At 37.8% G+C, this 14,731-nt stretch overlaps 1 protein-coding gene across 8 annotated transcripts in view; it reads right to left on the bottom strand.

The window, feature by feature from the left end:
• The window catches only part of WDR17 (WD repeat domain 17), a 79,441-nt gene that overhangs the window by 61,524 nt on the left and 3,186 nt on the right, over positions 1-14,731 (bottom strand). For 4 of the 8 annotated variants that reach the window (XR_009517896.1, XM_060001327.1, XM_060001322.1 and 1 more), the window contains exons 2-3: positions 7,617-7,698; positions 5,356-5,477 (exon numbers count right to left, since the gene is read on the bottom strand). Coding sequence is in view for 5 of the 8 variants with exons in the window: in XM_060001322.1 (XP_059857305.1) it covers positions 5,356-5,421 (66 nt within the window). In the remaining 3 variants the exon portion in view is untranslated. Of the gene's footprint in view, positions 1-4,333; positions 4,401-5,355; positions 5,478-7,374; positions 7,479-7,616; positions 8,201-14,731 lie in introns of those variants that run through there. The other 4 variants (XM_060001328.1, XM_060001324.1, XM_060001325.1 and 1 more) reach the window with 4 other exon arrangements.

Below are 14,731 nucleotides of genomic sequence, written 5' to 3'. Positions count from 1 at the left end.
ACTCACACATAAGCATACCTGACACATATATATGTATGTATGTGTAAGTGTGTGTGTGTACACACATAAGCTTACATAATTAAAGACACTGTCACTAATTTCATTTTGAACAAACTGTTATTTGTTAGGTCAATTAAGAATAAGAAAATGAAAGTTTTTATTTTACCATCACTTAGTCATTCTCCACTGTTCTTCCTTTGTTTATGTAGATCTGAATTTCTACCTATTTAATTTTCCTTCTCTCTGAAGAACTTTTTTTTTTTTTTTTAACATTTCTTGCAAGGCAGGTCTACTGGCAACAAATGCCCCAGTTTTTGTCTAAGAAAGTCTTTATTTCTCTTTCACTTTTGAAGGATAGTTTCACAAGGTACAGAATTCTAGGTTGGTGTTTTAGTTCTCCCAACACTTTAAACGTTTCATTCCACTCTCTTCTTGATTGCATGGTTTCTGAGAAGTGGATATAATTCTGACCCTTGCTCTGGCTTCTTTTAAGATTTCTCTTTGTCTTTGATTTTCTGAAGTTTGGATATGATTTTCCTAGGCGTATTTTTTTGGGGGGCATTTATCCTGCTTAGTGGTCTCCAAACTTCGTGGACCTGTGGTTTGGTGTCTGATGTTAATTTTAGGAAATTCTAAGTCATTATTGTTTCAATTATTGCTTCTGTCCCTGTCTTTCTTCTTCTGGTATTTCCATTATGTGTATGGAAATGTAGTTGTACATTTGTAGTTGTCCCACAGTTCTTGGACATTCTGTTCTGTTATTTTTTTCTCTTTTCTTCTTAGTTTTGGAAGTTTCTATTGTCATATTCTCAAGCTCAGAGATTCTTTTCTCAGTCATGTCCAGTCTACTAATGAATCTATTAAAGGTATTCTTCATTTCTGTTACAGTATTTCTGATCTCTTGTATTTCTTGTTGATTCTTTCTTAGAATTTCCATCTCTCTGTTTAAATTATCCATCTTTTTTCCATGTTGTCTACTTTTTTCATTAAAGCCCTTAGCATACTAATCATACTTTAAAAAAAATTATTGGTCGGATAAATTCCAACATCCCTGCCGTATCTGACTTTGGAGCTGATGCCTGTTTAATCTCTTTAAACTGTGTTTTTTGCTTTTTAGTGTGCCTTGTGATTTTTTGTTGAAAGGAGAACATGATGTTACTGGCTAAAAGGAACTGGTAAGCAGACCTTTAGTAATGTAATGTTAAGTTGTGGGAGAAGAGAAAGCATTCTGCGGTCCTATGATTAAGTCTCTGTCTTCTGAGGAGCCTGTGGCTGTGGAATGGGAATTTCACCAGTTTTCTCAGGGATCTTTCTCCCCTAGGTGGGACAGGATAGCTAGTGAGCAGGGACTGGGTATTTCCCTTCCCCCAGATAGGTTAGGTGCTGATATAATCTCTGCAGATCAGGCTCTCCTCACGGGCAGCCTTGTTAAGAAGGAGAGTGCTCTGACATATTTCTAAACAATCCCTTTTCCTCTCCCTTTGCCAGAAGCAGGGAGGGACCTTTCTCTGGTATTTACTGTGAAAACTTGGTAAAGGTCCTGGAGGTAAAACTCAGAAAAGCCTGGAGGCCTCCTTATTACTCCCCCCGCCGTCCTGAGTTTTTAACTCTCGGACTTGATATATGGGCCTCCAGCAATTCATCAATTACAGTTCAGGTTTTCCACTGTGGCTCTGGTTTCCACAGAGGTTTCTGCTGGTGGGTTTCTGCTCTGGTGCATTGTGATTCTCCGTATCTGCCTGTCTGTCTCTCCAATCTGGGGCAGCGGTTTGCCTTGTGACCTCACTTCTCTTATGAATCTAAGAAAAGTTGTTGATTTGTTTTAGGCCAGAGTAAAGACTTCTGAGCTCCTACATGACAAACTGGAAACTAAAAGTCCCTCTGCTAACTCTTTATTTATTGAAAACAAATAAATTACTTCTAAATCCATGCCAATACTTTTTATTTTATCAGTTTATCCTGATTTACTTCTTTTTAGTTTCTAACTTCAGATAATATAAACATTTCAATACGGTCATACAATTTGGCATGCCTTCATATGTTCCTAAGCAGCTTTTATAAGTTTCATAGTCCAACAACTTAAATCCTTCATAATTCAGAGTTGAATAACTTGTCTAAACCAGCCATTAAAATAATAAACAGGAGGGCTTCCCTGGTGGCGCAGTGGTTAAGAGTCCGCCTGCTGATGCAGGGGACGTGGGTTCGTGCCCCGAGCCGGGAAGATCCCACATGCTGTGGGGCGGCTGGGGCCGTGAGCCATGGTCGCTGAGCCTGCGCGTCCGGAGCCTGTGCTCCGCAGCGGGAGAGGCCACAACAGTGAGAGGCCCGTGTACCGCAAAAAAAATAAATAAATAAAATAATAATAATAATAATAAACAGGAAAAAACAAAATGGCAGCTTCTTAAAAAAATTAGGATTTTGAATGAGGTATTAAAAAATCATGCATCATTAAACATATGACTACTATTGCATCTATAATTCTGAATTATGTATTTAAACTGCTAGTATTTGAAACTTCTATATTATTTTTCTCAAAAGTATCATAAAATATATATATATAATATTATGTAGCCTTTATTAAGCGATATCTTCAGTTACCGAGGAGATAAAAAGAAATGTCCAGAAGCTTTTGATATCATTGTGGTCAGCATGAATGTTTACAAAATTAGTGATTCTGCATTACTAAAAATAGAAAACGTTCAACCGAAGGTCCATTTCAAAATATATGTTTATATTTTAAATATAAATCCTACAAACATGTCACATATATAGGAAATCAAATATATTTTAACTGTATGTGACAGGTAGTTTTATATTTCAGGTAAATATTACGTACCCTTTTATCTTTAGTTAAGAATACGTTTCCTTCTTATGTGAACCACCTAAGAATTTCCATGTCCATTCTAAAGATTTGCTATTTCAGAAAACATCATCTTTCTGGCCCAGAAACAATATACACACTTTAAAGATAAAGTACTAAACCTTGCAGTTCACTGAATAATGCAGATTTACAAAGGATTCAGGAAGAAAGTCTGAGCACTGTGTCACCTCACATGCAACTGACAGTGTCAGTAGCCTGACAACTACAGCCCTACAGAGATATTATTTTCATTTTTTTAACCTAAATTCTATTCTTGGTTTCAATCTTATATGAAATACACAATACATACATTATAATTACACTGAAGTGTAAGAAATGTAAAAAAGCAAGTTATAAGAGTATATTTGCATTAGATTTGTATAACAATAAAGCTCACCTCTGAATATGCAAGATTATATGACATAAGCATGAAATTTAAATATAGCTAGAGTTATAATACTGCCAAAAATAAAATTATAAAACTAAGTTAAAATCAAGTTCATAAAAGAAAAAAAAAAATCAAGTTCATATACATGTGCTGTGTGTGTAGAAATATATACATATGCCATAAATATTAATTAAAGTATAAAGGCCACTTCAGTGATCTAAAGATAAAGTTTTTTTTAGCTCAAAAACCAACTTATCTTTTCCAGTAAGCATTAAAAATATAACAATGGAAAAATCTGGTGTTCTGAATGCTGACTATATAGGGTATATGTGCACATATATATCATCTGAAGAATTTTAAGCTGGAATTTTAGAAGAAATTAAATAATCATGTTTCAATTTTCATTATTTAGAATAAGCTGTTTCATTGTCATCTAAGTCTGTATAAGAACTGATAAATACTTGAGCCAAGAAAAGCTTAAACTCATGAAGAGGATATGGTAATTTTAGGGTTGGACTATATCTATATATGAGAATAGTTATTCTTTTAATATGTCTCAGAACAAGGAATTCACTTATAAAGGCCATAGCTTATTAAAGGGCAGATTGGGCTTATGGTGGAGGGAAGGATTTTGAATCCTCAAAATCTCCATGAGCTGCCTCAAAATCACTAAAAAGAGACACACAATTTTAGCAAAACGCATTTTCTTAAAATCAGTCACCCGCTCCCTCCAAATTAGATTGTCATCCCTTTCCTTTCCCGTAGAGGAATATATGCACTACACGTGAAAACAAAAAGCCTTCTGTCTGAACATCAGAAATGCACTGTTATTACATTTTAAATGCACACACACAATATAAAAAAGGATGCTGGCATTACAGTGCGTGCACGCGTGTCTCTGTGTGTGTGTGTGTGTGTGTGTGTGTGTGTGTGTGTGTGTGTGTCCGTCCAGCGCAACTTCAAATACTGCTATTAAACGCATAAGCTGAAATATTTCTATCATTATGGTTAAGGCTGGAATTCGGGATGGTGAGCTACCCAGTAATTCTCAACCTCCCTTCTGAAGAACACTTTAGGATCCATACCATGAGGGTTATTCTCCAGAGTTAGATATTTACTGGCTCCTGAGATGTTTACCAGCCTGTTTCACAGCTGAAAAAAAAAAAAAAAAATCTGAAGAAGAAAACCCAAGAGGCTTAAACTGCTGAGGATTGACAACTAAAAAGATAATCTAAACGAAGTAAAATGCTGAGAAAATATCTTTGATTGATGTGATTAGAACAGTACCCTGAAGAAGTAAGGAGGAAGGAAGAAGAATTCAGCGCTGCATGTCTTTAGTAGTACACGCCCTCAAACAACAATGGGGATAAAGCTGGTAAAACTCCATCAAGATATTCTGGCTCTTTTGTTCCACTCATTAATGAAAAGAAAAGTCCACAAATCTCCTTCATTTAGGTAATTAAGAAATCCTTCACTGAAAAGGTGACCATAATCAAAGAGAAATCTTATGTTATTCTAAACTAAATCCATTTTGATAAGGTGCATTTAAAGATGGCAGTTTTCTGCTGTTGCAGTAGAAATAGATCAGAATAGCTGTGCTGCGCAACAGTTGCCATAGTAACAATGCAAATCCCTTTGAAGCATAATTAATTGCCTAAAAATTTACCAGATGGAACATGGCACTCTTCTTCAGAACGTTTTTTCATTTTCTTTTACAATATTATTATAATACGTGGTATTATCATACATATTTCTATCATAAAATTATGTAAAATTACTTTCTTGAAATTATTGCTATTTTCATACATTAATCACATTAGAAAGAATCCTATTTTATCTTTAAAGCCTAAAGACAATCTGAACACGTTAAGAATTCATCTGAAATCAGGATAGAAAAAAAAAAAAACACCTTTTCTTCAATAAATGACTATCCTTATATTTTTTCTTACCTCTGCTTTTAAGTCTATCAGATAAGTATCCTATTTACCCTCAGAATCCTGCAATGCAAAAATGTCCGCAATATAAATGACACAGAAATACAGCTGCATGAGAAATAAAGCAGATAAAAATCACAGAAAATTAGAATTACAACGTAAATATATCTTACTCTTTGTAGTCCTTCATAGCAATCATCTTGCTCAAACCAATGTGAAATGTAAGTCATCCAAGCCATAGAATGTTCCTACTTTAATCAAGGCAATTGGAAACCGGCTTCAGAATCGTCAGCACCTAAAGTAATAACAATGTGTTTCAACCAAAGGGGTTTACCAAACTCTGCCTTATGAAATGTTGTTCAGTACAAGACACTAGAAGTACATACACATTTCAGCTGAAACAGTTTTAATAATTTATAACTAACAGTGTCTGTAAAAATAATGCTAAAGCAGAAAGGTAAGCCTATAGTCAAATAAGAAATAAATCAAATGATAATTATGTTGTTGTACTAGACAATGCTATGTCAAATACTTCATTAGCCCTTCACTTTTCATTGTTCTGGCGTAGAAACACATGTATGACACGTAAACATCACTGCAGCTAGTTGAGAACATCTTTATCTCACTCTAAAAATATACCAAATGGGACATGGCACCCTTCAGAATTCCTCTTCTTCCTTATTCTCTAGAAATATTTTCAATAATATCTGCTTGAAGCCCCAGGTCAAAATAGTTGGGAATAGGCTTCCACAGGAAGCTCCAGGACTCGTACACTCTGGTGCTCATTTTGTTTCCATCTTGCTGACTTCCCCGAATCTGGACCATGCTTTCTGTCCTGCCCTTGGGTTCCCACAGAGCCCCTGGTTCCTGGCTAACTGCTCAGAATTTGCATCTCCTGCAGAGTCCCACCCTCTGGACTGGTGGTCCTTCCTTGCTGTCTCTCTTGTCATTGCCTATCCTATTCTGAGTTAGAGATTTGTGTCTGTGTCCTGCCTTACGCTTTTTTACCCCGCCCTGGATCTATATCTAGCGCCTACCCAGGGTATATCTAACTATCTTGCCACCATTTCAGTGGTTGCAGTCTCTCATGCCAAGCCCTTAAACTCCATTTTAAAGTACCTACTGTACCTAGATCCCGCAGCCTTGTATCTGGTAATCTCAATATGAACATCGGTAAAGCCAAGCTTATCCCTTTCGAGTGATAAGAATCCCTTTCTACTGCCCCCCAATAGTCTTTCATTTGCCCTGCATTCCCTGTTCCAGTGACCAAAACGATACTCGACGGTAACCCGAAATAAGAACAGGGAGCCATCTTTGATTCTTTCACCACCTTCCCCTCCACCTCCCGCTACATTTGATCACCAAGTCTTAACAACTACCTTTAACATGTCTCTTCAAAAGCCCCTTCCCTCCATCCCTAACGCCACTGTCTTGTACAAACTAATACTTTACTTACTAACTTTACTTACTAATACTTTACTAACTTTACTAACTTTACTTACTAATACTTTACTTACTAACCTCCCTGCTTTCACTGCAATTCCTAAACATGTTTTATACCAGCATGGCTTTATGCCTTTAAGTTGTGAAATGCTTTTTCCTGAGCTGTCTTACCTCTTCCCCTTTTTTTGTGACTAATACGCTGTATCATATTTATCAAGACCCAACTTAATGTCCCTTTTCTTTGAAGCCTTTCACAAATGCACCAAATCCCTCATCTGTATGCCTCTAAGTCTATATTTGTGTGCACTGGATAGTGATTATTTGCAGAGACAAAAACTGTGAGTTGCCCAAGACAAAGGAACATGTTTTATTCATATTTGCATAGAAGGTACAAAATGTTTGTTGCGTGAATTGACACATGCTAGAAGAGTTTGTCAACTAGTGGTAGTTCACATGAACCGAAGGGGGTGTGTGTGTGTGTGTGTGTGTGTGTGTGTGTGTACACATAACTGCAACTTGGAAAGGGGCTAAAGAAATGTATCCAAATTACAGGTAATATACTCATCAACAAGGGAAATGGGATTACCATTCAATTCCTTGCAGAGAAATGGCTAATCAAATTATTTCAGAAATTAATTTTTAAAGGGAAAATAAAATGCAAACTTGAATTGGTAAAATTAGTTTATAATCATATAAGGTACCAAGTATTTACTATGTCACTATAAATACAATATAGTTAAAAGGAATACCTTGTTTGTAGGGCACGTTACAGTTCTCATGTCATACTTCCTGACCTTTTTCCATGAGCACTATTTACCATATTTGCAAGAACTAAGAAAAGTAAAATATTTCACATCATGGAATCTCAGATGAATATTATCTTGCATAAAAATACATATTTTTGATTGTATTTCAGGTATTTTGATTATCTGAGAGTGCATAGAATCTGGTTCATTTAGTATAAGAATGGCCAATAGTGTTCAACTCTCACATCTCCTTGATGGTCTGGAGCGCAGGGTTGAAACCTTTAGCTGATCTCAGAGCGGAAGCATGTCACGATCACTTAGCAGTAACTGAAACAGGAAGGAGAAAGTCATGGTGACATCTACTCCACATCTTTACATCTGTGTATTCCTCCACGGGTCTGACTAATTTATTGTTAAAATCACAAATTTAACTTAATTCGTAGTCAGAAAATTTTTCCTGCCTTTTAAGATTAGTGATGGAAGGAAATGAAAAGAGCCAAAGGCTAGATGTCATTGTGTTAAAGAAAATAAATAAATAAAGTAAAATGGCTTGCAACGTCAGAAAACTTACTGCAGGGATTCATACAACACACAAGTAACCTGTGGTCTGACTGCGGGTCATGACTTTTTTATATCCCTCTCTGCACCTATACCTTTTTATGAGCTCATCACGGGCCGACTATATATCCTGGCCTGTTGCCTTTGGACTTGCCGTATGACTTGCTTTCCCCAGCAATATGTGGGCAGAGGTCAGAATGTTCCAGCTCCAAGCTCTGGCTGTAAGGCTTGCTTCCTTTCACACCCATCAACATGAGGAGGACATTCCACAGCTACCCTCTTGTAGGGAACAGGGTTGGGCTGGGGAGTGGGGGAATGCTACTTCCCCCCAACAGGATCTGACTATCTAAAAGTAGTGGCTGAAGTACTAAGACGCTATGGAGAGCTTTTCATAATCTCATGGGACTGGAGGGAAAAAACCTGGCGTCCATATGCTGCCAAGGAAGAAAACGGCCTAATAATGGTGCCCTTTCAGTGAGAAGCACGTGGGTCCACACCTTAACACTAGCATGAAATAGACTCTCCTTTACAAAGACTGAAGTTCAGCTTCAAATAGATTCATTCAATGATTGCATTGAGGGGGTCTTCCCTACCCTCATACTTTCCAAAAGCAAAAGCATATTCTCTCTGGAGAAAGAGAATATTAAATCATCAGGCTGCAAAGCGATCAAGGGAATTCCAAAGAGTGAGGAGACCAGTCAGGGGGAGATGGGGAGACAAACAGACTAACGGCTTCGCCTTTGACGGGGAGTGGGAGAAAGAGGCGACTGCCATCAAAGCGGGGAGGAGAAAGTCAGATAAAATCTGCGGAAGTCCTAAAGGCCGGTATGAGCTAGAGCATCAGTTCAGAATAACTGGAGGTCCCCGGTGCAAGCTGGGTTGCACTCACCTGTCAGATCTTCTCCTCAGGCCTCAATCGGGGGCTTAGGAGAAAGAGGGGGGCAAATCAGACATAGTCCCCCGTAGTGGCTCAGGCACATAGGAGGCACTTGGCTACTGAGAGCTGACTCTGTATAGGCCCCTGAATCCTTCTCCCAAAGGAGCACAAGCCTTCAGCTACTCGGAGAGAGGAAATACATACCCTCACTCCCAGGGACAATGGGGAGGGAGTAAAAGCAAAGCCCATCTGCTTCTAGGGAGGGACAGATAACCCTCCTTCCTGCCCACAGAACTGGGAGAAGGGAAGAAGCAAAAGCTACCAGCCCCTGGGGGGTGGGCAGGAAAACATCTTGGGCTCCCATCCTGAACCAGAACGAAGCCCAGATCTGCCACTGAAGAGGTGCTTTCTCTCTTACTCAGCACCCACCCCAGATATAAAGTGGAGTTTGGCTGCCTCAGAGCGGGGTTGAGGAGAGGGAGACACACAAGTCTCCCCTAAAAACCAGATTCCCGCAATCTGGGAGATCAGATGATAGGACAGTCATACACTGGGGTACTATACAATAATTAAAATGAACCATACACAGCGAAACGGATGAACCATACAATGTAATGATGACCGAAAGTCACACATGAATATCATAGGATTCTAATATTTATAAAAGTTTAAAGACCAGCAAAGTTAATCTATGCTACTAGAAGTTATGAGAGAGTTTTCTTCAGGGAAAAGGAAGTAGTGACAGACAGGAGCCATGAGGGAGATTTCTAGGAAGCTCACAATGTTTCTTTTATGCTAATTATGCTGATGTGGAAATTTGCTGGTACAAAACAGTAAATTGCACATTTCTGCTGTCAGGTATATAATCTAAATAAAAAGAAATTATACACTAAGAATCCACAGCAGTGCTTTCTAATACTAACAAAATTAAGAGGGGAAAATAAACTGAAATGACTTGTCCACATATAAGTAGGTGTTGTATAATTGGATTATATTTTCTAACTTCACTTGGACACTTTCATTTATCTTTTTATTTTGCCCCTAGAGTTTCCTGCCCCATTTACCACCCCCAGCCATCATATTTTGCAACATGTTAAGTCTTTCTCTGAGATATGCACTAATGCTGCTTTAACCCACAAGTATTTTTAGAAGCAACGTCAGGGACAAGCGGATGAGGAAGGTGGACACAAGGAATAAATAATCTCACAACAGGAAATGGGTAAAAACCAAAGTCTGCAAAGCAAGCAGCAGGGGACTGAGATGGGCTAGATTAAGGATATGCATTTGGGGGTCCACAGAAACACCCACAGAGTCTGATGACTCAGCGTGATGGTTCACAGTGGATGCCTGCTAATGCCACGCCCATAGCAGATCCTCGGACTCCTCAGTCGGTACTATTCCACAGGGGTGTGCCCCAGAGCAATCTCCACCAGCACGTGCCTAAACGCTGGCAGCGATCTGTAGCGACACACAGCTCCCATCCCAGCATTTCATGCCTTGACAAGACCTTCCAAAAATATTAAACAGCTACATCCTAAGAACAATTTGAAAGCTCACCCTTGGAAAACAACAAATCAATATAGCTGACAACACCCTCCAGTTACTGGTGATTCTAACCACTGGTAACAAAGTGACAATCGATACAGTATACTTCTCTTTAGCTTAGGTCACATGATATTTTTAATATGTAAGAACAAAAATAGTTGAAAATGAAGTATTTTTACCAGAAAATCTGACTATATGAAAAGTAAAAATAGGGCTTCCCTGGTGGTGCAGTGGTTGAGAATCTGCCTGCCAGTGCAGGGTAGACGGGTTCAAGCCCTGGTCTGGGAAGATCCCACATGCACCGCGATGAAGACAGTGGCTCCCGCTCACCACAACTAGAGAAAGCCCTCGCACAGAAACGAAGACCCAACACAGCCAAAAATAAATAAACAATAAAATTTTAAAAGGTACTATAGTCATGTCATAGGTACTACGTGAAAGCGCACTAAACAGAGGGAGCAGCAAAAGCAGAGACTCTGACCAGGAAGCACTCCGGGGAGGCTTGAGAAAGAGAAAAATCGATCAAAGTATATAAAGATGTGTATTCAAAGGTCAGGGTCACAAACATATCACCATGCAGAGAGTCAGGGTAGTTTTCTTGAACTCCTCTTTGTCCTATTCAGAAGTTTGTTAATTTTCTTAATAGAAATCTATTGCCTACAGTAATTTTTTTAAAAACCTAAAAATATCATGTTGAAAATCAGTGTTTAAAATTTGAATACACTATATGCTCAGAGTGATGCAAAAAATTCTAGTGAGCACATATAGTTAATATGTTAGTATTTACTATACGTGCTCATTAGAAAGCATTTGGAAATTGCCAAAAAAAAAAAAAAGTGGAAGGTTTTTTTTTTAAGCAGCCACTAGCCCACTGACTTGAGATCTTCTTCCTCTGTCTAGTATCCATAATTCTAAATGACCACTATTTTCACTGATATGTACAGCCATAGGTTATCAAGGATAAATATAATTTAAAAAAATCTCTAAATCGGTGCATCTCAAAGTGTGGTTCTCGGGTCTCTTGCATCAGAATTAACTGAGAAACTTGCTAAAAATGAAGATTCCTGGATCACAATCTAGGGCCAGTGGATCTTGGGGTGGAGTCTGGAAACCTGCTTTTTAACATCATTTCCAGATGATTTATATAGCAGAGTAAAGCTTGAGAACTACTTACTCAGTTCAACAATAGCAAAGATGTTTATCAGATAAACTGCCTCTGGTAACTTCTACTGACCAGATTAATCTCTTAAATTTCAATCATTCCTAAATTTACCTTTCATGTGCTTGGCAGGACATTATATCTCAGCATCCCCAACATATGTCAAATCCTAATGTTCTTAAAAGCTTAGATGATAAAATAGGTCACAAAGTACAGTATTAACCTATGTTAAAATCCTGGATTAGATAGCAAATAGAAAAGAATAAGGTCATTATGGTTGTTCTAGTTTGGACTCACAGAATGACCACTTATACCAGTATGAATTCCAATTTGATCAGCAAAACAAAGGATTATAGGTAAGACGGAGAAGACCAGAACACTAATTCAAAGATGTGGCAAAGTGAATGTAGTTATTTCATCATCCATCTATATACTTAATCTATCATTCATCTAGATATTTATTTTTATACTTCCTACATTTTAACCACCAAAGTGAAAATTATATGGATTTGAATTACGAAATTAGATTTTCAAGGCGCTTGAAGGATTACAGAATCTCTTGACCTGCAATGTGGAAAAGATTTTTAATTTGATCAAAGATGTAATACACTTTTCTTGAACAATAGGGTCATTCATATACCTTCAATTAACCATTCTGAGAGACTCAGCCAAAGAGAAATAGAAGAGTGAGATCACGTATTTTTCACCCATAAACTAAGAAGAGGTAAATATTCCACTGAAAGAGACATTATGAAAGTAAACACGTAAACATTGTCATAAAAAAGATGTAGGATTAAAGCAAAAATAAGTAGCTTTATTTTTATAAATAGGATCATTCCTCATGAAGGAGGACTTGAGAAGCTATGGCATGAATTGTTCTGTAAACCTGAGGATGCCTGTCCCCCTTCGAATTCATCTGTTCTGTAAGTTGGACATTGTATACGAGTTTTTAAAGTAGGGTGGGTCTTTATGTTATCTGTGTCTGAAAATCAGGATTCTCATTTGGCAGAAACAAGTCAGTTAGACTGGCATTTTCATGTTCTGGGCCAAGGGTGTTAAAATTTATTTTTGTCAAGGGCTTCCCTGGTGGCGCAGTGGTTGAGAGTCTGCCTGCCGATGCAGGGGACACGGGTTCGTGCCCCGGTCCGGGAAGATCCCACATGCCATGGAGCGGCTGGGCCCGTGAGCCATGGCCGCTGAGCCTGCGCGTCCGGAGCCTGTGCTCTGCAATGGGAGAGGCCACAACAGTGAGAGGCCCACGTACCAAAAAAAAAAAAAAATTTTTTTTGTCAAATGCTGAGAAAAACCAGCAAAGGAAATCAAATGGATTTAAAGCTTGAAAGCTTTAAGAAACAGCTCACACCAAGTCACTACATCCAAAATTTCTTTTATATATGCATCCATACATTGATAGGAGGCCGGAAATAAATCCTAAAGTTTGATAAGTAAGGAGTTGTATCAGCTAAGGCAGGACCAGTGCATATATGAGACAGGTTACTAATCTAGTCAACGGGCCACCTGTCAAAAATTATTCCCTTAGCCACCATAAAATTCCCACAAAGATGAACTAATGTAATTAATAATGCAAGTGAGATATTGTGTCCAAAAAGCTACTATTGAAATTTAAATGTATCCACAATTGTATTCAATATTTTCAGGAATGAGTTCATTTATTTAGTAGTTTAAGTAAAGTTTCAAAGGTGGAGTTGTATACGAACACTACCAGTTCAAGAGAGGACTAGGTCCAGTGGCACAATGTACCTTCTATCAGTACCTCTAAAGCGTGACCTTGCGTTAGAATCACTCGAGCCTCCTGAAAACACTGATTCCAGGTGCTCCCTCAGATATTCTGATTTGGCAGGGCTGTGGCCTGGAAGTGTGCACTTCTGACATGCTCCCAGGGGATGCTGGTCTAAGATACATGTCGAATAACACCATTCTAGATGGCGTCTAGTACCAAAGGGTCAGAAAGTCTAGAAAATAAATGCGTCCAACTTCAAAATTTTACCCAATGGTAACCATAATCCAGGCTTCAGATGTAACTTCCAAAAGCTTCTTATTTCTAACATTCAATTGTAGATGTGATGGCTATGTACACTTAAGTACCATTGAGGTGCATTAGGATAAAGAATTTATAAGATAACTGGATCCCCCCCAAATCACAGAAGACTTTGCAGAAAAACTTAAATCATATTAATGAGCGAATCAAAAAATTTTACAAATTGTGGGAAAACACTTTTTAATTAATATTTTAAGCAAACTTTCCATATGATGAGACCAAACACATGCAATTTGTTCATTATGTACAATAGTTACTTAAAAAATACAAAAGTGATCTAAATCTTAACTACTCAAACTTTTGAATTAGTCACTTGAAGAAATATAATAAAAGAGAAAGGTGATATATTTTTACACCTCTTTAGGGAGCAGCACAATGCTGAGTGTTAGAGCCTGAGGTTCCAGACCAGCTTTCCCATTGAAATTTTCCCAATTTTGAGCAACTTAATTTTTGTGTGTTTAGTGTTAATGGTGTTAGATTGACTGGTCTCTAAGAATCCTTCTAGCTTAAATTCTGAAATGACTCCTTCAAACCTGCTACCATGTTTATCTTAAAAATAAAATTTGCATAACTCTTTTCATTAAGACTCATTCAAAAAGTTTTATCTTAATGGGCCAAAATTAAGTATTACCTACTTCTTATTAACCAACTATTCAATTTTCAGGGCTCCATGTGGCGCTGTATTGTATTGAAAAATGAAGTTTTTCCAACAGCACATCATACACGACTGCTCTGTGTAATGAGAACTATTTTCTGCTTTCCAATTGGAAACTTTTTTTGTGTATGAGATAATGAAATTGAGCTTATTATACATAATTGCAAATGAGCCCACCTGAGATACTGGTACATGCTCATAACTTAAAGTGTCAACAACTGGAAGAGAACAACAAGTCTGAACATAAGGTAAATTACTTAACAACCTCCACTATGAGTTCTCCACATCTGAGCATTCAAATTTATAAACCAAATTTTAAATGGTGTAACATCCTCACCGAAGCATGGAAAATTATTTCTTGCATCTTTTGATAAGAGCTTTCCTGAACATGACAGTTATCAATTATCCCTTTAATAGCAAATAACATTGCTGAATTATCTCCTATGATCTTACTGTGCAAGATTTGCCTGTTTCTGTGACACATATATTTCCTAAACTAGAATACAG

The sequence above is a fragment of the Delphinus delphis genome, chromosome 21 (genome assembly GCF_949987515.2).
Source record: "Delphinus delphis chromosome 21, mDelDel1.2, whole genome shotgun sequence".
NCBI classification, from domain to species: domain Eukaryota; kingdom Metazoa; phylum Chordata; class Mammalia; order Artiodactyla; family Delphinidae; genus Delphinus; species Delphinus delphis.
Note: the sequence above shows the minus strand (reverse complement) of the source record. Positions and strands in the feature narration are given on the sequence as shown.